The sequence below is a fragment of the Phalacrocorax aristotelis genome, chromosome 1 (genome assembly GCF_949628215.1).
Source record: "Phalacrocorax aristotelis chromosome 1, bGulAri2.1, whole genome shotgun sequence".
Taxonomy (NCBI): domain Eukaryota; kingdom Metazoa; phylum Chordata; class Aves; order Suliformes; family Phalacrocoracidae; genus Phalacrocorax; species Phalacrocorax aristotelis.
The window spans coordinates 105933446-105957665 of record NC_134276.1 but is presented as its reverse complement, the minus strand read 5'-3'; the positions used below and the strand labels follow the sequence as shown (position 1 = coordinate 105957665).

Below are 24220 nucleotides of genomic sequence, written 5' to 3'. Positions count from 1 at the left end.
GAGGCCTGTTTTTATTACTGCCTTTGACTTACAACATTTCTTGAGTTGTGTATTTAAATTTGAATTTTTAAATATAAAAGTCCATGTCAATGAGAGTCTTGTGTGCTCTTTAAAGCCACAGAGCTGCGGACCTCAAAGAGTTCCCAGTTATTTCAAAATAGAAATAATAGTAGCATTTTCTGTCTTCCTTCCCAGCCAGTAAGAGTAATTGTTTGATTAGGTATTTGCTGTGTTTGTGTTTTTACATGATATTGGGCTAAGAAAGAGACGTTACTGGGGAAAAAGTGAATCTTCATGCTCACTTCTGAGTCTAAAACCCTGACTCTTGGTATCTTGCCTGCATACAGGCATTGCATCTTGAACAAGTATGTATTTTAGGTATGCTAACTTGGTAAGATTTCTGCCACAAAATTGCTTCCTTTCACAAGCATACTATGGAAGTGTTGGTTTTTTGGTTTGTTTTTTTTTTTAAGGCAATTTTATAATTGCAAGAGGGCAACATGATCTTCTGCTCTGTGTCAGTCTCAGCAGTATCAGGGATTTCATTCCGGCTGATGATGGACTGGACTAACATCACAAGTATCTCACCTTGCATTTTGATGACAGCATCACAAGTAGGCTGGAGTCCATGTGATTGCAGCCAAGCGCTTGGCAGTGAGGTGAGAGTATATCTTCAAGGTCCTGAAATCGGGAGGCAGATAAGAATGCATAATATATTGAAGTCTCAGGATCTTGCATTGCTCAAGCACATGTTTTGAATGCATAGGACTGCTAATGCTGCAAAATGCTCCTTCTTTCAACTAAACTTGTTACAGCTCTCACATGTGGCTATCAAAGCCATATGCCAGGGCTCATGATTTTAGGCAGATCAATAAAAGACTGATACACATAAAAGCTGTAGGGTTTTTTTAAACATACTTGGTTCCCAAGCCTCAGATGAGGTCCTACGGCGAGGATAATGATTGGAAAGCCCTCTAGAACAAGCCAGCAAGAAAAACTGAGGATGTGGGTGTTTATTCCATATCCTCAGGGCTTCAGTACTCTGTCTCTGCTTCTTCTTAAAGTAGGGCAATAAATCCTCCCCAGAAAGTAGGTTTGTAAGCCTCCTCCTTCCATAAACTGTCCAAGGTTTAATCTTCTGCTCATAAAATACAGTTGAGATTTTTGTCCCTTTTTTATTTTACATTAAACTGATTTTTAACACAGAACGCCGAAACATCTCGCATCTGGATTTAAAGAAAGCACCACCCCTCATGACTATTTTATAGGAACCTTCTTAGGCTCTCTTTTTCTCCCAGGCTCAGTTAACTTCATGCTATAAGATGGCACAAGCTGAGCAGAAGAGCCTCCTCCCATTGCTGAACAGTAATATCACTGTGTAGGCAGGCTGCTTTGCTGGGATAAATGGGAAAATACGTGTGAAACTTCCGCAGCTGAGGAAGGCTCTTGTCATGGGGCTTATCGCTAGAAAATAGTGATAGATCCGCATTACTCAAGTTGTTAGGTAGGCATGGGGCTGAGCCTGCACTTCAGGAAAGACAGGAAGGAAAGCCCTCCCTTCCTTAGCACCTGCAGCATGACTAGGAGGGGTGGACAGTGCCTCGTCTCATCGCTTCCTTGTACCTCTTCTGTCCCAGAGGCAGTGGTGTGAAATCACAAGCATCTTCCCAGAACGGGCTTTACATGACTTTTTACTGCAGGCAAGTCTGGAGTTCAGGTTTGAAAGCTGAAGCCACCTTCAGTCTGCATTTATATTGTTTAGCTTTAGCCATGAGCTCAGTAGCAACTCCAACTAAAATCCTACTGAATCCCAATTCCTTAATATTGCCAGAAGCTTAAAGAAAGTGGGCGTTCTGAGAACTCTGTAAAATGATCATTTTTATTTGCATTATGCTGTTTAACCATTATGTTTAAACATTATATTATTTGATCAAAGTCATGCTCAGAATGACGATTCAGTCCTCTGGTGGGACTAGTATATGTTCAGCCAAATTAAAGAGAGTTTATTCTCAGACACATCACTTGCCTAAAAGCTCTGGGTGTTATTCTAATGATTCTGTGTCACAAATGTGATTCTCCATTAAAATGCATTAAAGGCCAAGGGCAGTAGCAGTTACCTTGGCTAGACACACTCTGCTGTGGTATTTCTATAACAGACCCCATACGCCTGCATCCCACTGAAGCCCCAGCTTGCACTGGCATGTTCCGGACCAGGTGTTGTGGGCGTTAAATGTTCCCTGAGGTTTGCACCAGCTACAGTACGCTCAGTCACTAACACCCTTCAAGGAGTCCTGACAAAGAGAGACTGGTGGGGGGAACACAGTGGATATCTAGGAAATCTCTAACAGTACTGAAAGGGCAAGTAGAGATCAATTCCTCGGTGCTTCTTTTGGTACAAGAACTAGGGAGCATCAAATCAAATTACCATGAGGAAGGTCGAAACCAAACAAAAAGAGATGGTTCCTCACAAACCTGTGCTTAGGCTGTCATAGGATGCTAAAATGTATGTTGCCTTAAGAATGGCTAGGCAGGTTGTGGAAAAGACCTTCACTTGGGAATTAAACACAAAACCACTGTCTCTGGGTCACGCAGATTCTCCGAGCCACAATTTTATGTAAGACATGAAGAATAACCACAGAAAGCAGCACTGCAAACTTGCCATGCTCCTACACTCATCTCCAGCCTTCCATTTTTGGTCACCATGGGAAGCAGGATGCTGGGTTTAGATGGACCTTTGCTATGACACTGTATAGCCATTTGTGTATTTCTGCTATTCCTTAGTCTTTCTGTTCTCTTCTGCGTTGGCTTAGGAGACTTGGTCATGCCAGTGCTATGCAGTGCAAACCAGACTTTTCTCTCTCTACTTTGAGCCTCCGCTGGTGGGTCCTACACCCTTTGGAAGGTGTCCTCTGGCCTTTGCTTAGGGCACTGATTATGCATTTAAGGGAGGCAGGGTGGGGATGTTGGTTGTTTGCTGGATAAACTACAGAGCATAACTGTGATTGCAATCATGGATTAATTATTTCTGTGGCTCCAGGTGTCTCCTTCTCTAAGGAGAGGCTGAGAGTTGCTCCACTCTCTGTGGGCACATGAACCTTTAGTGTGCGCCAGTGTCAACAGATTTCATAGAGGATGCCCTGACACCCTTTCTGGACTAGGCCAGAACTGCAGATTTAGGGCTGTCCTTGACAAGCCGCAGAGGGAGGCTTGACCAGCCTGCCTTGAAGGAAAGAAGCTCTTCTTTGCTGCTTGTAACCAACTTGCTCCTCCTGACTTCCCCTATAGGGGCTCTTAAGGATAACACCTATCTTGGGGGCATTGAATAGAGAGTTTCGTTCTCTATATCTAGCTTTTATATACCTTTTTTGTAACAATCACATAAAAATCAGGCTTTGCAAAACACAGGCTGTTGACTGCTAAACTCTTGGCTACTGAATTTTGGCAGCCCACAGATTGTTTCATAGCTGATTTTCTAGCAACCGTGTTACCAAAACCAGCCAAGTGCCTTGGTAGTGCAGGTTTTCTATGCCAGAAACCCAAATGACAAACCATATTAGAACTCTATGATATTTTAAAAAAGGTCTGGGCTAATTGCAGCTCAGTCTCTCATTGCTTATTTTTTATATCAGCTCTGGGGAGACTTTATTCTGTTGTAAATAAAGGTTTTCTAACAATCATACCTGCAAGGCAGGTGACAATCATCTTTTGTAGTGCTGTGCCAGAGAGAACTGGCAGCAGACCAGAGGCTCCATCATATCTCCCCAGGTGCTAAAGCCAGTTTGGTGGTGGTTCAGCTCCCCAGATCTGGCCCTTACAGTGCCAATAAGCCGAGTCCACCCAGGTGGTCACTGGGCAGCACGCATCTAAGACGTCAAAGAAGATTCCAGTCCGCACTGCTGCTGGTATGATTTTGTAACATCAGACCTGTCATTATCAGGCTGGATCCCAGCTAGCCTAAAATGGCGTTGCACCCCTGTGTTGCCTTAACATTACGGCTACCCATAGGCACGGCACTGAGCCGTTAATGGTCAGTGAGGGAGCCGCGCATTCAGCGTGGCCAGGGTGGGCTGGCACAGCCGCACGGCAGGCCGAGGCACAGCGTTCAGCGCGCTCCCTCCAGACCGCCTCAGAAGGGTGCCCGGGGCTTGCGCTTCCAGGGGCTCCACCGCCGCCGCCGGGTGCCTCCTGGAGGGCAGCCCCGTTTCATGGTGAGCGGCAGTCCCTGTGCTGCCACTGTAACGCATTGACAAGCGACTGTGCCGGGCACGTGCCAGAGCCACCAGGCTGAGGGCCTCCATGGCCTGCTGCCCTGGGGCCGACCCACACGACCCACAGGGGGTACGGCCTCCCTGCCTCCTCCTCAACCGCCAGCCAGCTTCTTAGCGCTCAAAAAATTCATAAAAATAGACGTCTCCCTCCTTCCCACCTCTTTTTTATTTTATGAAGCAGGTTGAGGGACAATGCTGTAAAAGGAAATAAAACCATCTTCTTTGGTATTTATTTATTCTAGGAGTTTTTTATTTTATCAAAGGGCTCTAGAAATCAAATTACGTTGCTGGAGCTTGGTTCCCCCCTGCCAGCCTGGTGGGGACCACTGTTGGCTGTAGCTTGGGTTTGGTCCCGTCCCTGTGCAGGGGCTGGAGGGGTGCAGAGCTTTTTCCACAAACCCTTTTTAAAGAAGCATCATATGGGGTAAATGGGATTCTGTCCATTTCTCCCCACCCCTCATCCTAATTAAATGGCAAAAAAATCCCACACTTGGAAGGCTCCCCAGAGCTATAGCCTAAAGTAGCGCTTAGGCATAGTTAGATGGTCTCAGTGTGGTGATCAGGGGCTCAAAATAGCCATAATTACCACATCCCATTTTGGACCAGCAGCAGCATCACAGCTGTTTCAAGGGTCTGCTTCTTGCAGGTGCTAGTCAGCCCCTGCTGAGGGGGGTCTGCCCAGTGCCAGCTAATTTTCTCTTTCTCTCTCTCTCTCTATTTATTAGCAGCATTTAAAGAGTAATGTCTACCTTTTGATCTAGGTGCTATCCTATCTGAAACCAGTGTGGATGATTTTCTCCATTGAGCTACCTCAGAGAAACTGGGTTACAAACACAGAAGGCACTAGTTAGGGAGACTCCTTCTCTAATTCAGTCTCCAAATTCAGCTTTAACTAAGAATCCCATTAAAGCCAGAATATTTTATTACTTCTATATAAATCTCAATACTTATATTTGGACCCTTAAAAGATTTTTCTGTATAGTCAGCCAAATAAATTTCCCAGGACCGTAGAAAGTTGCAGGGAAGATTTAGAGTTTGCCTTTTCTAGGCAGAAGGTGGAAGAGACAATTACTGGGAAGCAGCAAGAGAGAAGAGCCATCGTGGTCTGACCGAATTGAGACCCTGTCTTTCCAAGTGGTGGAAAAATTGCAGAGGAATGCAACCAGGACACTGTGCACAGCATTATTTGTAATGTGTTCTCACACGTCATTAGGATATTTTCAACCTTGCTGCCTGGAGGCATTTTAACAGCAGCTTACCCACCACCCACAAAATCCACTAGTTTAAACAATAAAAATTAACTGTTTGGCCACACAGCAATGGTCTTAAAATTGCTTTGGTAAGAGGATAATGAGGATGGAGACTTCGGAGCTGTGCGAGGATCATGACAGACCTAATGGAAAATACAGCTGCTGTGAGTGGTTCTCTGTACGGGCAGCACCAGGCCTCAGTTTGCTTTTCCTAGACCACCCCATAGCTGGACAGCCAAATTCACCTGAGGCAGATACTGAACGTAGAGCAGGGCACATGCACACATGTTTTTTAGGGTGGCTCTTCTGGCATGTCTAGATAATAGATAGATTCTAGATAATGTCTGAAGCTTCACCTCACAGCTGGTACTCATTAATCAGAGTGGGCCTGTGAAAACCAACCAAGAGCAAGACCACCAGCATCTTCAAAAGCCAGCAGGTGTGCCAGCAGCTGAAGAGGTTGGGGCTGGCCCTCATCCCTGCCCAGCACCGCTCTCCCTTGCCAGGGACCACCCTCACCAGCTCTGCTGATGGACCCGCAGTGTAAGTGCACACTAACCCCATTCTGTCAAAATGACTCAGTCTAGAAAACTTTCCTCATTAAATGTATCAACTCAACAGCCAGGGGTATTTTTATTTTATTTATTTCTCCCCACTCCCCCTCCCCCCAAGAGTAATTTCCCTGAGGCTGGGGAGTGGAATTTTGTTTCCAGCCCATAGCTGCATGCAACTGCCCTGCTTGGTTTATTGCTGAAGTGGATGATGCCCAATCAATCCCACACTTGGAAGCAAGGTGCTTAGCTACTGTCCTCTGTCAGCTCTTCTATTTTATGAGCCTGTCAAAATGTTTTTATTCACTCCTAATATAATCTTTCCACAATAAGGAGCTTGCATGGCTGGAGACGGGCAGGAGGCTGCTGATATTACCTGGGAACCGTGATAAATTGCTACGCAGCTTTCAGGATTGCAGCAGCTGTGGGAGTGTTTGTCAAGTTTCAGGAACTTTGTTCACCCCCTGTGCCTCACGTGCATGTCACGGTGTGCAGTTATTGCCTTTCTTTCAGGGGTGTGCCTGTGTGAAAGGAATTGTAAAAACTGATTACTTTATCAGGGCATAAAACCGAGTGATTAATTAACAGTTGGTCCATGAGTAGCAAGAGCAGCACCAGTGTCTCACTGGACAAATAACCCCGCACTGCAAAGCCTGATGGTCTGGGAACTACTGTTCAAAGTAATTTCATTTTTCTATAACTGGGATTGCAGGGGATTATGGTATTATAAATGTGATTTGCTTTAAAGGCTGGTGAACCTCTATATCTTATGGATTACTCCAGCTTCTCCTAAAAGGAATTTTGATAATGCTCCTTTAATGAGACTGCACTAAATTGAATTATATCCTGCCTTTCCCTCAAAGTGGAAACTTTTTCTATGATATTGGACATGCACAGAGAAGACAGTCTTATTTATTCCTTTCTAGGGGGTACACGTGACCCATATAACAAGACATCCACAAAGACACAGGCCAAACCCAGAATATTTGTGAAACAAAACATTTTTGGTTCTTCTGGAGCAATTTTGGGCCTTAAGGTCTCTGTTCACCACCACCCATTGTTCCGGCCTGAACAGTCCAGCTTCAAAACCGAAGATGGTAAATCCTCCAGCCATGTTCTGCAAATTCTTTATAAAACACTGGTACTCCAGGGCCTGCAAATAACGCCAACCATTTCCAGGGCTCTGATCCCTTGCACTGAATTCCCTTGCAGGGATGGGAGAGCAAAGGCAGTGAACACCTGGTTGGTGACAGGCAATGGGAGGCTCCGCAGTTTTTCCTCCTACTGGTTCAGAGTAGCAGGTATCTCTTCATCATCCTACCTCTCGGCAGGTGGCTTCTGAAATGACTTGCCCCAGCTCTCCCCTCGTTGAATGAACATACCTCCTGGTCAGCTACCCAGCACGGCTGTGTCCCAGGCCAGCAGGCAAACTGGCCGAACAGGTGAGGTTTTGTGGAAGGTCATGGATGGGGAGGAGGGACGAGTTGGTGCAACAGGGCTGGAAACTGTAGCCTTGTCTTAGTCAGGATCTGCAGTGACCCACCCACTCACCTGAGCCGTGCAGCCCTGCTGCAGCCACGCTTCATCTTGCTGTGCAAACGCCACGGGCAATGCTAGAGAAGATGCTGCCATGGCTTGCAGATAAAATGAGTTAACAAGCTTTCCCTAGATTTATATCTTGCTGTTATTCTGCTCCGAGCTCTCCTTCCTCAGTCCTGTTTGCTACAGAGAAAGTTACTAGCTTTCCTCTTCATGGAACACGCACCTCCAGCTTTACTTCCCAACCCAGTTTTTAGCTCCATCAACTGATCTCCAAGCTCAACCAGAGGGGTCCTTGCTATGAGCTGGGTACAGAGGCCACCTTGGAGATCGCTGGGTCTATTCACCTGCCAGCCTTGCCTCTCTTGGCAGGTGAGCCCTATGGCATGGGTTACTGCGCTCTCCCTCTGCTGCAGGCAGGCCCCGGAGGGCCAGAGGCTGACAGAAGGTCTCAGTGCGGCTTCCAGCCAGCAATGGGCAGGAGGTGCCGGGCTGGGGTTTATGTACCACAGCTCACCAACAGCTTCACCCCCTTCCTGCAGCTTTTGGTCAAAAATTACTGGTGGTGCTGTTTTACCCTTCCTGGGTACCCACTGTCATGCCGCTGTGCCGGGCTTGATAGTCTTGTAGCCTGTGAAGGTCCTCCTTGCATTTACCGATGAGGCACGTTGCAGGGCACCGATCTTGCCAGGAAGCTGCCAGCGCAAGGCGCCGAGTGCGGGCATCAATGGTGGCGAGAGAAGAGCTTGCCGGCAAGTTGCTCTTGGGGATGGGCGGGGAGGCAGGAGGTCAGGCATTCACGCTGTGCTCCTCTGCACGAGCGAGGGCGGCTGGTCGGCGCAGTAACACACCGCTACAATGGGGTTCCTCCAGGAATGTATTTATTTACATGAAAACACTATCATACAAGCTGAAAGAAAGGAAAAGAAAAAAAAAAAACCAGACGATGCCTTAGAGGGGCAGGTGTGCCGAAGCTGGTGCCCCTCGTTCCCACCCAGTCTCGCTGCTGCCTTCCTTCCGCTCTGGTCCGACTGCAAGTGCTGTGATCCTTGTAGGAAAATCCCTTCCCAACCCTCTCTCAGTGTGAACATCCATGTTTTCCATTTAAGCAGCTTTCAGAAATGTGTGTTTTCTGCCTCCAAAGAAAACTCTTGCCCAAACGTTTTTTTCTTAATTTATTTATGTAACACAGTGTAGAAAGCTATCAATTCATAAGCAATGGTTCTGTACAATCATCCTGCAGAGGATCCCTGTTAATTTTCGACCAGCAGGCACTTTTCCCCCCCAGAAGTGCTCACAATTAACAGGGATTCTTTTTAATTTTTTTTTTTTTAAGGTCAAAAAGATACATGGAAAAGAAAATAAAGTTTACCTTTCAATGCCTAAAGTGTGCACATAAAACAGGCACAAAGAAACAAATGTGTATTCCCATGGTTTCTACGTCACTAATACAGCAGGAGCAACAATCTGTACAATAAAATGCAGCTGCAGAGGAAAAGAATTTCAATAACTCATCTGGAATACTTTTTAAAAAATGTTCTTTTACTTTAAAATGCATAGTGATCAGAAAAAAATGCTCAGCAAAGAGAAGCAGCTAAACCCCACAGACACAGAAAGCATCCCCCATCAATTCTTAAAGCATATTTCAATTAGGACTTAATTTTTGTCACAAATCACAAGAATAATATACAACTGGCTAAGGAGCTACGTGATAAATAATCGGGAAAGAGAATCTACCCATGCACTAGTTAAATACAGCTAACCTCTTTACAGTACACAAAAAACATTCATTAATAATGTAAAGACTGAAATGTAAAGAGAAAGAGAGAGAAAATACATTACTGATTTTATTAATTCAAGTTCAGGCATCTACTTGTGTTACAGCACAGCTGTCAAAAGGCGAGAATGAGTAAATAATAAAACAGAGTGTTTTTCTTTCTTTCCACGTTATTCTATAACTGAACACCGATGGGCAGTGAAGCAATCATTCTGCTGTCCAACTCATGAGGCTGCTGTGGTGTCCTAGTTCTGCATCTGTTCAAAGAACTTGTAGGTGGGATTTTCATAGCCATTTTGCTGCATCTTGGAAAGGTGGCGCTCCTCTGGTGTCACTGCAGCATCCACCTGTCGGGAGAAGAACGAACCAGGGTCAGATTCTTGCTTAATTCACAGCATACCCGACGTTTCCCCACTTTATGGCCATCCAACATACTCTGTACCCTCCCATTGTGCATTCAGGCAGAAAGCACCCTCTGAAACACAAGACAGGTTTCAAGTCGAGGGCAGGTTTATTCCCCCTCCCCCAGTTGTTGTTTTTTTTTTTTTTTTTTTAACATTCAGGGTAGAAAGTTCGGTCCCAAGCTCCGTCCAAATCTAATAAAAAAGTCTAAAGGAAAGGCGGCTGGGAAGTGACCGGGATACCTCTCCACTAAACAGAGTATTAAACCTAGGACCTGGAGGCTCTCGTGTTGCCTGAAGACACAACTGTCTCCGAAAACTCTTCTTCTCTCCAAGTTACGCAGCACTGCGAGTGGCCTCACGAACAGCCTCAACAAACGACACTGCACCCCGCAACAAACAAGAAGCCAGCAAACAGCTTTAAAGAGCAGCTTTGCAAGAGATGGCCCTTCCAGCCTGGGTAATGATAGTTCACTTTTTGGACAGAGTAATATGCAGGAGAAGATACAGCAACAGGAACAATGCTGCAATTTCTTATTTTGCTGCGGGACTTCAAAAACAGCTGACCAAACTCAGCAGTACCAGCTTTGGTTTTTTGTTGTCTGGATCAGGAAGCGTGCAACTCACCAAACAAAAAAAAGGGGCTATATTTTGCATCTTCCCGCTAGCCCCCCGTTATTAGTTCCCTGCCCCCAGGATATAGGTCGGTATCTATACTTGGGATCAACTGGATCTCAAAAGAAAAGAAAAATCTCACTAAAAGGCTGAAGGAAGTACCTTGAGGCTGCCTGCTCTCCATACTGTGCTCTCAGATCTGTTGCAGATGCTGTGATCTCAAGATGAAGAAAAATTAAGTGGAAAAAATACAATGAGGGTAGCAAGAAAATGCCAGAGTAGCCAGGCACAAGGTGAGCAAGAAGTCCTATTGCACTCACGGAAACAGAACTTCTCTGGCTCCAAGGTTGAGTTTGGTTCAGTTTAGTGACAAAAAGCTTGATGTGTCTGCACTGGTTTAAGTATTTCCACTTAACAAAAATTGATCTTTCCTGATTACTTGGAAGACAGGCACAAAGACAGCTCAGTCAAGACTTCTCCATCGAATACCTGCTGCTCCACAAATTATTTTCTTCCTTCACTGAACATTACAGTAATATAAACCTCCATCAAATTAGAGTGGGTGAGAACAGTCTTTAAATGTTAATTAGGTATTTTACCTCTGCTGTATGAGCTCAATAGCTGTTGTATATTCAAATCCTACCGTATCCTGGCCATCTCACTAACCACCTTCGAAAACAGAGCTAAGAAAGGCTGCTTGTCAGCTATTTCATTTGCTCTCTGACATCTCTATTATTTGACAGCTCTTAAAAGAGAAGGTAAAAAGTGAATTTTACAATGTCAAAAATTTAAAATCAGGGAGGTGCCTAAGACTCTACACTGAAGTATTACGTATGAACATTTTCCTGTGGATTCCTACAGGTAGTGACCTTTAGGAAACACAGTCATTTACTTTTGGCATAAAAGTAGCCTTTTGGAAAATGGAGTGTATTTTCTCAAGAGGCCTTATATAGCAGGCTAACTTTCTCTCACCTTTTAATAAAAAAGCAAAGGAGAAATATTTATGTCTGATACCCATTTTAAATCTACTCTACCATACTGGAAATAGCTCAGTGAGGACAGACTACGACCCTTGGTAAGTTGCTACCTGATAACTTGGAGAAAGATGGGAGGTATGTTCCTCCACCCTTGGGACAAATGCAGGCTGCTCAGCCTATTTCTGCAGCCATTCTTTTAGTGTGGTAGGCTATACCACAGGACCACCTTCCCCACAGTACCACCAGAAAATGGCTCCTCTCAGAGCAATCTTCTGTCTTGACGTTCTTTTATTTGTTACTTAGGAGAAGAAATGCTTCTGTGTGTGGCATGTGTATTGGACTGCTCAGATGGACTGCTAGCGCCAAATCTGATCTGCTTTCGTATCTGTGCAGCTTCTAAATCTCCTCATCCACATTCCAACTCCCAAACTGCATTTTCAATCAACACTGTATCTTCCATCAAATCTTTTTCTTATGCAATAATTGCACATTTTTGTGAAATACCCAACTTCAAGGGTCACACACTGCCTTTGCTCACAAGCTCTGTGAAACTCTTCATAGCTGGGAATCCCGAGCATTCCAGCAAGCCCTTGACTCCTGCTGGCAAGGAACACGATACCAGGCAGAAAGGATTACTGGGCTGAACTGACACAGTGCTCCCTGTGTTTCAGATTCTGCAGTAAAACTTGGCCTTTTTTGCTGTTAAAATACTGCCATGCAAAGGCTGGCTTTTTCCTCTCTCTTTTTTTTTTTTTTTAAAGTTGGGTTTGCATGGAGTAATTCTCTTATGAAACAAGCCCAAAATACATCTATTTCTTCACCTCCTGTGACATGCTCTTAGGCAGTGAGATCCTATTTAGAGAGAAGTTGCTTTTGCTTTAAGCTGCTCTTTCCAGATTTCCCTTGTTTTAGAAATTGGGGGGGGGAGGAGGGGGAAAGAGGGGGAGTGTTTTTCTTTCCCTACCCCCCTCCCTCTCCAAAAGTGACAAAAGAAGCTTTTTCTTTTCTCCTGAAGCATGCAAGCTCCCCCTGGCCAGCCCATGTGAGCAGTGAGTGCATTGCTTGACTGTCAACAATCATTTTGATCCATCAAGGACAGGAGAACCCCTGGGAATTTCACAGCCTGTCTCCTCTCCAGCCTCTACACCCAAATCCCCAAGACACTTCAGCACAACGGCGCACTCAGCAGCCAGCGTACAACTGTGCACTCACATTTGAAAGCCTCGTCCATGCCTGCTGCTCAAAACTCACCTATGCCCATCAGAGAGGGAAGCGGTGGGGCTGGGTGAGAGGCAGCAGAAGAGCTGCCACAACTCACAGTGCTCATCTCTGCAAAGATCTCCAGGGGCTGGGTTGCTTCCTGATGTTTTACCTGTCCTTTCTCCAGGGGCTGCCAACTTCTCCCTCCACAAGGATACGCACCATCTATATCCATATGCAGCGAATCGACTTCTGGTCGTTCCTTAATGCTACTGCTGTTCAGCAGAGCACTTGTTTTCAATGTATGTCATCAGTGCAACAGCAGTAGGGCCTAATAAATCCATTCCACACAGGTTTTGTACAAACATGTGAAAGGCCTAATCCCTGCCCTGAGGACCATGCGAATTTAACAGCGTTAACTATTTCTGTTGCGACAGTGTCGCCACATGTCATCTGCTGCTGCTGAAGTTGTCGCTAACATGGATGTGAAGGGAAGAGAAGAACAAAGCAGGCAAATGTCCCTGTAGCCCTTTCACCACTTACAAAAAATAAGAATACAAAGCATGTGCAGAGGAAAAGCCACCCTTCCTTTCATTCTTGAATGGGCTGATGTAGCATGAGGTCAGCCCTGGTTCTGGTGCACAACTAACACCACGCTACAGGAATAGCTGGTGCTTCTCCAAGTCAAGAAGTGAGAGCCTCACAGTTCACAGCCAAACCCACCAATAGCTCTAAAAGATACTCCTTCCAGTGTGAACGAAAGTGTAATATGAAGCTCTGGAGTTGAGGGATCAGGGGTCTCTGTGTACCAATACATCCCTGAGAGCATCATCCTTTCTAGGAGGCTCCCCCCACTAGGCTGGGATGCAAAGGAGGGGTATGCCAGAACCTGCGCTGCATTTCTTCGTATTTAAGCTCCAAACAACACTACATTGAACTCTGTCACCTGTTTTAGCTTAAGCCTCCCACTCAGCACTTCTTATTCAGGACTAGAAGATGTGTTAAGCACACAGCATAACCTGCTTGCAGGAAAAAACAGGGTAAGACAACAACATAAATAAAAAAAGAATCCAAGAAAGTGCGAGGCAGAAGAGACTAAAGAGTTGACAAGAAACTAGAGAAACTTGGAAGAAAATCAGAGAGGAGAAAGATCATGAAAAAATATGATGAAGGACAGTAAAATCAGACTGAATTTTAAAAACCCTGGCACAATATTCCATATTAAAAAGCCCCACTTTGATAGAACTAGTTTACAGTGGGAGTCCAATAACCTCTGAAGTATGACATTTATAGATGAAAGGGATTTATTGAGGCCCCTACTTGCAGACTTAGTCAATTATTTTTTTTTTTAAATTTCCCCTTCAGCCTTTAAAATAACTAGTGCTGGTACGCTAGCCCCTCTCTTTCCTGTAGCTGTCTGCTGCACGGTAATCCATCTCACTGCCAACCTATGTGCACTATCGCTCATCCTGAATGTCTTTGCTTCTACTCACTGTACCCATTTCGACTCTGCCAAACTGTTCCTCTTGTTTCTGACAACCTCTGTCCTAGGTATTGCTCTGCCAAACGACATGCCTTCAACCCGATTATCTCCCTGTCAGTAAATCCCTAAAGCCCTTTACCATTTTAAGAAGCTTTTTGCACCCGTTATGGAGGTGGCAGAAGTTGAACACAGCACATAAGAGGTGTGGGTACTCTGGCACTGCTGAGAAGCAGCACAGACACTTCTCTCTTCTACGAAGCGATGCCTCTTGAGAAAACAGCTCGGTCAGGTGGATAACCTCTTTTGAGACTGTTTGTCCATCTATCCCCTTCTGCTCCAGCCTATGGGTCTTTCACACAGAAAATCCTAATGTGGAGTCAGGAAGATGGTAATGCTGCAGAGAAGTTCATGTGCTGCCTCTACACGCATGGGGCAGATCAAAAGCCCAGACAGGAGGTGCTGTCAGCCCTCCATGATGCACTGAAACCACTGTTGTTTAAATGATGGAAGTGGATGCTGCCCAATATACACCTGCAGACTGGGCTTTGGGAGATGGACTTGGAGAGTACTACAGCAATTTTAATGGCTGCTTTGCTTTTTGTGTGAGCCCTCCCGTTGTCACCTCTCCCCACTCGCTCCTGCTGGAGGTGCTGCCTTCATAATAGAAAGCAAATGAGCTTCAAAGAGGAGATCCTGAAAGAGGAGGAGTTCAGAGAGTCGGCTGTAGTATGGAGCACAGGAGAGGTGAGAACCTCTCTTTTGCCGTCTGCTTTCACAGAGGAAGTAACCTCCTGCAGACAGCTGGGGTGGGCGCACCAGCAAGAAACACCTTCGGAACGTTTGCTGGAGCTCCTATGTGCACATATAATAAGTAATTTTCAATCAGTCATTTATTTAACTCTGGCAATCCTGCTCCCAGAGAGGCTGAACTACTTTGAAACGCTTATATCCTCAGACTGGAAGAAAATCATTGACACTTTTTCTAAATAGGACACGTACATTCCTCCTCAGAGCTTCAAAAAAAGGCTAACGGGATTTTTAATAATGTTTTTTGTTAAAGAAATAGTGAAATGAGAAGAACTGCTACAGTCAGAGTTGACTTATTGGAAGATAACACAGGTGAAACAAAACCTGTTTTGTAATCTTGCATCCATTATCACAGAGCTAAATTCTCACAGTAACTTCTGTCATGCAACAAACAGGCTGCAAGATTTGTTAAAATACACTCAGCCAACCTAGAGCTGATGTACAGTTATTTTTACATTGAGTGATTTTGCTCTTTCATGCTTTTTGTGCACAGTACATTAAAGGTGCACTGTTGCTAAATAAATTAATCCTCTTTAAAATGGAACGGCTTAATTTTGAAGACATTTCAATATTAAACATCAGTTGCATATGGGTCTTTGGTTGGGTTCTTTTGCCCCAAAGCAAGCGCTACAAAATTTTCACCAACCTAGGACAAAAATAGATGTTATGCCTTTCTTGCAGGCGAGAAGCTCAGACAGTGAGGCTATGCAGTCTGCCAAGACCACAGAGCAAGTCTGGCAGAATAAGGAATCCTGCCTGCCGGTGCCAGACACAATGCAGCAAATCTACAAGGCAACACCATCTACGGTGTGGTACTATAAACCGACTAATATTTTTGGTAGATTTGCATGATATGGCTTTATGGTTTTACCCGCAAAGTTTTTTTTTTTGTCCCTAAGTGAAGCTGTCATTTTGACGTGAATTACTTGTTCAGTTTGTGCATGTTTTTTCTAGCCCAACATTTCCAAGTTCACTGTCACTGAAGAAAGCTCACAGGAATCCAGGATTACCCTTGCCTCGTCATTCGATCAGGTGAAGCCCATCTGAAACGTTAAGGCTGTCCTGCAGTAATGGTATGTCCACATTCAATGCCTGACGTGGGGCTTCAGTAAGTCTCCCGATGTACTCTGTCGCCGCTACATTCAGCTAAAGAAGGGTCTCAGGTTGCACAACTGTTGGCAGCAGCTACCAACTCAGTGGTGTAAAACTAAAACCTGTTTCAATTTTGTACAAAATAGGCTGGAAGCTTTCATGCGGAAAGTTAAAGCTGAGATTCTTGCTTGCTATTTTCGGCCTCTCGGTCCAAAATTCTCCATGGCTTGCTGTCTGCTCAGATCTCACCCCAAGCAGTTGGTGCTCTTCTGACCATGTCTCTTTGGAAGGTTTCAAACCACTTGGGCAGCCACAGCATGGACATAGGGACACACAAGCACAGGCTTATGACAAAGGCTTAGTCAAGTGTTTTTAAGACCCTTCATTGCCCCAGAGAGTGGACTACATGCATCAGGAAGCATGTACGTCTCCAGCAAGACCAAAGCAAGGTTCATTTGACTCAAGGTGAAACCGACAAACTGTGGACTTGAACAAGATTTAGTTTCAATCAAAAATGTAAAATGCCAGTTTTGGAAGGCAAAATCAGATAAGTGTCTCAATGCTTGCTCATGCAAGTACTATCTGCAAACCAGACACTCACACAGCAAACTAGATATCAATCCACACTAGGGGGAAAAAAAGTTACATGAACCCCCTTCCAGTTCTCATAATTAAGTTTTCCTACTTACACAGATCTTGTTTTAAATCCAAGCAACAGATGAGGTATTTTAAGTTACTGTAAATTGACCACAAATTTACTTGGTAGATTGGGAAGAGACAAGGGTTTTCATCTCGAAAATCCCATGTAAGAGTCCTGTATATTATTTGTTTCTCAAATCTGTAAGTTTCAGATTAGCCATAAATCAAAAGCTGTTGGTAGCAAAAGAAAATCTTGTTTAGAGAACAAAAAGTAATAAAGTATCTGTGTAGGGAAAATCCTTGTAGTGTACAGCCCAATCCACAGAAGACCTGCCTCAAATGTTTATTTGCAAGCTAAGTAAAGAAATCTGCATGTGTGAATTCCCAACAACAATAAAACCAGATTTTCCTCTTGTGCAGTATCTGCTCATTGGCTACTGTTAAATTTCCTTTAAAATGAACTTTCACACGATGAGGTGACTGGTCTGAGATAGTTCCAGAAGAGATTTTTGTGGTTTTACACCCAACTTGACATGGTTATATTGTGTCTGCATTTACAAAATAAGGCAGTTTGATTCCACTCTGCCAGATGCAACCACTCTGACTCTGAACACTGGGCTAGCCAAAACCACGGTTTTCTCGTTTGTAAAGGTATTTATAAAGCAGTGTGTTGAGCATGCTGTACATATGACACCAGCTGTACTTGGTAGTCTTTTCTTACCTCCACAACCCCATGATGAATAGATGTGTACTGCTTCTTCTTCAGCATCACCAAAGTAATGACAATCACTGTTGCTATGACAACACCTCCCACCATTAGTCCAATGATGGCACCTTTATTTGAACCCACATCTTCAGCAAAGAACACCTACAAAAGAAAAATAAAGGAAGGTGGCTAACAAAAAGCTCACCGAGTATTTGGCTAACCTGTCCAGCAGTATAAAGCCTACTGAAGCATCAGTAATTAAACAGTATTGCATGCCCTCCTGATTATTCAAAACTGGATTACTGTACCACAAAGCTCTCATAGTTGGAGAAGAGCAATTTGAGAAATCTGCATTGCCCGTGGTGTAGCAGTGCTGTGGCAAAGGGGAAGGGCTCATCTCCATGTTTCTGCTTCACTCAGGTCTTAGACAGTAGCTGCTTTTTTCCCTTGGGTAAGCAAGTCAAGCTAATTGCAAAATACCGATAAGCTTGTAGATGAGTAACCAGGGAGAATACACATTTCTTTACTTCTGGAATGTTAATCCTGAAAGCGTTCATATACCTACGCTTGTGTGGCTTGTTTGGACTATGATGCATTTCTTCGATAAAAGAGTAGAGAAGACCTGTAGGACAACAGCGAAACCTGCATGCAACCGGTTGAGAGAAAGTTCTCACACCAAAGAGACAGGAGTCCAACAAAAACAAGCTGCTGGTTTAAGTGACCACCAAGGGATGCTTCAAGATTTTGCAGGGTAAAGGGAGAATGAGCTATACCTGGATGATGACAAGACTCATGTGACACCTAGAGGAGGTAACAGTTGTGTGAGAAAAAAAAAAAAAAAAGATCCACTTGAATTATATGTACTGATAAGGCAAAACAGTGGACAGCAAGATGCTTTACTACGCATCTAATAACATTGGCCTTTAGCAACAGGAGCAGGTATGAAACGTGGGTAATTGTTTTCACTGTCCTGTTTTGTATTCGAGGAATATGCTGGATTATTTTACATTTATGCATGTTTTACAAGCCTTTTGTCCGCTTGTCAATAGCGGGCTTTTATTATTATTATTTTTAACCCAAATGGGCAAAAAGGATTAGAGAATAAATTACACTCGCAGAATTGTAAGACTACCTCACTCTGAAAGACTAAATACTTTGACAAGTATTTAACAAAAAATGCAGAGGGAACAAGGAAACCAGCTGAGAATTATAATGAGCTGTATAATATTTGCACTCTTTAGGAAACACAATCTTCCTCAGAGAGGTATTAAAGCATGCAGTATAAATATTTATATTGTTCTTAGCCATAAGCAAGGAATGTGTTTAAACAAAGTTAAGAATTCACTAGAAAGTACACACAATGGACAGTGTTGGCATAAGCTGATGTGAAGTAATAATTTCTTCTGTCAATTTTACCTGCCAAGGACTGAAATTCTGTTACCATACTATTTCAGAGCACCATGAAATGCCCCAGTTAATATACATGTGCAACAGAGGAAGGCCTTAAGCACTCTGAGCCATGAAAATCAACTTAATGTACAGTTAAAATGTGAACACTCATAAAGAAGAAAATAACTGCAATTTCAGCTCAATTCAGAAGCTTGCGTGTAAGATACAATGTGCAGCTGAATTCAAAGCAATATCCTAAGGAGACTATTTCAGTAAACACTACTGGGCGCAGGAGAAGGAAAACACAGGTGAAAGTGTTTTCTGCTTACTGCTTTTGAATTAAAGCTAATGGAGAAGGGCATCAGTGGTAAAGAAGCAACGCCCGTAAGGGATCAGTCTGGTATTTTCTCAGCAACGCCACACTCCTTGCTCAGTCTCAGTTGAAAAGATAACCTAGAGGACAGCTTACTAATTTTTAAATAATGGTTGTACCTATTAGTAAGAAGTACAGCATAAAATGCTTTAAAAAGCTGGAAAGGTCCCATTTTAAGCATCACACAGATTACTCATGTGCAGGGACTGCAATGCATTCCCTACCAGCCACCACGGCAAGGGTAGATTCCAGCACCAAACTGCTCAGGATGGTATCAGACCACTTAAACATTAAAGGTTGCTGCTGAGGAGTGCATGTGACACCGGACCAATAACCACTGTGTCTAAAACACATTCCTGCAAGTTCCTTCTCTTCAGCAAACTGCACAGGTTTACTCCATCAGGATGTTTAACCCATCTGAGCTAAGCACATCAGAAATTCCCAAATTAGTGCTAATGCATTTTGGATTAGCTCGTCAAACTGGGAATTCTCAGTTCTCAGCATCAAAGAGATGGCAGAATATCTTTTCACACAGTGATTGCCTAGTTCAAATGCAAATTTGAGTCCCATGTTAATTTTAATTTTCAGCACTACTTAGCTTTAAGAATATATTAAGAAAAAAAGCTTTCAAGTTTAATATCAGGATATCGAAAGTCATGGATCTGAAATCTCATCATGTAACATACCTTTACAAAAGAGGAAGCAGAACAGGTTTATAGTCAACACTGCTGTAGGGGTTCTTCGTTACTGACTAAGGGACTGAAAAAAGCCTTTAGAAGATGGTTATTCTTTCTTACTTTGCTTTTGGGTGGTATTTTTGTGTTCATAAGAAGCACAGTTCAAATGGGAAACAATATTTTGCTCCTACCTGCCCTTCACCTGTTAATAATTTAATATACCTTAAGGAACAATACACACAGGTACAGCCAGGTACAAATTAAAATTCAGGCCGGTGGAGAATCTCCTCTTATCCCAAGTAGGCAATCTTGCAAAAGGTTATGCTCCATGGAGTTCAGCCTCCTTCGTGTACCACCACCATCTGTTTTCAGAGAAAAGGAATCCATTCCTGAAACGGTGCCACTCTGTTTCTTGCTGCACCATGCTGCGGGTCTCCATCAAACAGGTCGTCTTCTTTTTTTAAACTTACTTAGCATTTTCCTTCCTCTGTATCCCTTCTCTTTAGTTACGTGACCATGACAGATGGACTGTGGGGCAAGTATTGCCCATATGACCACATCCAGTCACGTGGCGGTGCAAGAGCAGGGACTGTCAGAATTTCCTGTCATGTGAGCCTTAATGGCTTTCCGTCCTCTCTGCTGAAGTTATTCCAGGTTTACTCTCACTTGAGAGAGAACCAGAAAAATCATCATCTGTTCATGTGAAAACTTTTTGTTGGCACTTTCAGCATCCACATCACTCAGGGGAAAAATGGCCATAACTAGTTCAAGGTTGAATCAGCCACTCAAAAGGCACGCGTGGAAAGCACTGTTTGTTTACTCACCAGCTTTTGATGATGAACTTCATATCCTGAGTCATGCCGGAACTCTGCATCCATCTTCACTTCAGATATTTCTTCTGTTTTAACATTGGTCAACCCAGAACCTGCATCGCACCGTAATGACAATCGTTAATGTCATCGACTCGGTTATGCTCTGCTTTACCTCCACCATTACAAGCGCAGAGGGCAACGGTACCATTCACTTGGAGGAGGTGTGATGCAACATGAAAGGGAATTGGGAGGAAAGTGAGGTACATCTGATGTTTCAGTCCCACTGAGGTGACACAGAATGAGCTGGTAAAATTTATCCTCTGTTAAATGTTCTGCCATCCACTCCAGCTATTTTGGTACAAGCACCAAAGGCTTTCAGCAGGGAACACCACAAGAACCAAGCTGCAAGGGACCAACAGTGGTCTCCTGAACTGGCTCACAGGACAGTGATCACAGACAGACAGATCTGCTCTGACAACCTCTTTAGCAATGTCAGGAAAATTCGGTGTTTAGGCTGAAATCTTCCTCATCCCTAAGCTCAGGCAGCTGTGAGGGAAAAATACATACCCATAGTGTGAGGTGGGGAACCCCAGACACTGTATTTTCTTGCTTCCTGTGAGTCTCTACCTTTTTGCACAAACATGCACAAATAAGAGTTATTAAAAAGTTTGTGAAGTTTAGACAGTTATTTGTTTTCGTATTTCAGACTGCGCAGAATTAATATGATTCAAGTCTTGACTTCTGCCTGACAGATGGTAACTGTCCCTCTTGATTAGAAACCTACAGTAAAGCAAGTAAGCAAAGCTTGCAGCGATTTTAATTGTAGATAGTTTGCAGTCGTGTTCTCCCCTTAAGGGTGCAAAGGGGAGATGCTGCACTTGTCTAACTGCAAAGGTGGCCAGGATTTCCACCTGGAAAATTGCCTTAGAAGAATGAGCCAGACTTACAACAGCTGAGCAGTGCATCTTTTATATATGTGTGTGTGTGTATATATATATGTATCTATCTATCTCTCTCTCTATATATGAATGTTTTGTCCTGAAAAGCTGGCTCTGGCTTATAGAGAACATATGGGTATTCATGTAGCTGGTTATTTTCCTTCTCAGTACCAACTGACTGACATTTGTATTTCTTGGAGGTTCAAACACTGCAGAAGCATGGTGTTTATGAGAAGTTATTTCCTCACCCTATCTAATGTGATAAGAACAAACTGGTTTCTATTCCTTGTCTATATTTATTTTAGCATTTTATCACTCCAACTCTTCTCTCCAAGCCTTCATTCTGATTCTTAGTATTTTGGGCTGACCTTAAGCTCTGATGCAGAGGAAGAACCTCTTCTAAAATTCTCATCACCACTGACTGCTCTTATGCTCCACTGCCTCTCTGGACTCTCAATAAATTCTTGAAGACTTCCATGTGCCAATGAGCTCCACAGTCTAAAGTAGCGCTCAGTGCAAGAATTACTGCCCTTTTATTGCCTTTGAATGTGCAATTTCTTTTTTCATCAAATGCTGATTTATTTTTGTATTATGAGTCAGCAAGAACAGACCTTCCTGAGAACTACTTTGGACTGTACAGACAAACCCATTCTAAGATTCTGATCTTTCTTTTCACAGTAAAGCATGCAAAAGAGAGAACAAGAACCATCTTCATGCAGTAAAGTATTTACGGTTATTTTCTTTAACAGTCTGACTGCCCCATAAGTTCTAGCTTAGTAACTGTATTTTTTTTAAGGAATAGAGCACTTAAAGATCTCAAATGTCTTTATTAAGCATCTGATTTTTGATGCCACATTACAGTACCGACACAAGTATATTATGATGTTTATATATGAGACTGTTTCTAAATGGAATTATAGTTTGAAAACAAACCTTGATATTCTGTCAATGAAATGCAGGATGAAATGGACAGGAAGGAAATAAAACTCACATGGTACATGAGAAGAGGTTTAACCTTCTATCCTTGAAGCAGCTACGGTTAGTTTTCCAAACTAATATAAGAATACAATTTACTCTCCTTTATGCATCATCTCAAAATAGCCCCTACACCTGCAATCAACGGGAAGCAAAGAAAATGAGAACATGTATCGGGCTACACAGAGGCTCACCTCTTCAACTCTCCCTGCCTTTTTGGTTTTAGGATTAAAAGGGGGGGGGGGGGGGGGGGCGGGGGGGAAACAAGAGTGGAAAAGTGCTTCACATAGATTAAACAGCTGCGGGAAAGGGCTTTCCCAGGACTTGGTTCATTGCTCACAGGTATAGCAGCTGAACAGGCAGACAGCTCCCAGCTGCTCACCACTGTCCACGGCCACACTTGCTGCCCCTTAGACACGCTGGCAAAAGCACCACGTGGAAACTCCCCCAAGGCAAGGGCCTGGGGAATCGCACGACTCTACTGCTACAGCTGGCACACTGACTGAAGCTATAAATATTGATTGGAACATATCCATACATATATGATATACATCTGTGAAGAAACAACTTGTCTTTTGTTGAGGGAGGTCCTGCCTCCCAAACCTCTCAGAGGTCACTTGAAGAGTTAGGAAGCACATAGGAAACAGTGATTCAGCTTGGAGTGAGTCTGGATTTCCAAAAAGCCTTTGAGAAGGTCCCCGATCAAAGCTCTGGCAGAAGCTAGGATGGCTAGGATTAAGAGGAAAGTCCTACACAACTTTCCCTAACTGATCAAAAAGATAGGAAACGAAGCGTAAATACACAGCCATTTTTTCACGAGGCAGGAAGGTTACCAGCAGGGTCCCATAAGGATCTGTGCTATGCTGTTTCCAAAGTGATCCGGATAAGGGAGTGAATAGTGACGTGACAAAGTTTATTGACAAAAATAGAAAAGAAAAAAAGAGGGTAGTCAAAGTAAAACCAGCTGCAAAGGACTGCAGAAGGATATTACAAATTCTGAGTGCACAATAAAAGGGAAATGGTTTTCAGTGTTGATATAATGTAAAGCAGTGCTCAGAGGGATACACAGCCCTAACTACACATACACAACAATAGGCTCTAAAGTAGTTCTGTTCCACACAGGACAGGGACCTTGTAGTCACTGAGGATATCTGTCTGTGGGCAGGTGGCTCAGTATCAGTCAAAAAGGCAAAGACAAAGCTAGGAGTAATTATGAAGGAACAGAGAAAACAGAAGACATTGTTACACCACTGTATAAATGATGCATCCTCATTTTAAATCTGGCTATCCATTCTGGTCACCCCACCTTGAACAAAGGCAGAAGAACTAGAAAAGATATAAAGCAGGGAGAGACAGACGATCACTGGTATGGAATGGTTTCTGTACAAGAAGGACTAGACAAATTGGCTGTCTTCAGACTGGAAGAGACAACCAAGGGGAACACTACAGAGGTCTACATAACTGAATGACAAGGAGAAAGTCTACAAGAAACGGTTATTCATGATTTCTCCTAAGAAAGTACAGGATACCAACATGGCTACAACGCAGCAGATTAAAAGCTAACAAAAAAATTGTGTGTATTTATATATATATATAATTTGGCATAATGCAAAACTGAACTGTGGAACTCATTGGCACAAATCATGAGGATGTTCAAAATACAAACGAACAAATGCAAAGAAGAAAGGTTCATCCAGGGTTACTAAACACAACGGTGAAAAAAACAATTTCCAGTCCTGGAATTCTATAAA

The 24220-nt window shown here is 43.5% G+C and overlaps 1 protein-coding gene across 4 annotated transcripts in view; it reads right to left on the bottom strand.

Annotated features, from left to right (window-relative positions):
- Positions 1 to 8472: 8472 nt before the first annotated feature.
- Positions 8473 to 24220, bottom strand: part of APP (amyloid beta precursor protein) — a 225120-nt gene continuing 209372 nt past the window's right edge. For all 4 annotated transcript variants that reach the window (XM_075101477.1, XM_075101486.1, XM_075101493.1 and 1 more), the window contains 3 exons: positions 20569 to 20669; positions 17321 to 17467; positions 8473 to 9732 (listed from right to left, as the gene is read on the bottom strand). In XM_075101477.1, the coding sequence (XP_074957578.1) occupies positions 9631 to 9732; positions 17321 to 17467; positions 20569 to 20669 (350 nt within the window). In that variant the 3' untranslated portion in view covers positions 8473 to 9630. The remainder of the gene's footprint in view (positions 9733 to 17320; positions 17468 to 20568; positions 20670 to 24220) is intronic.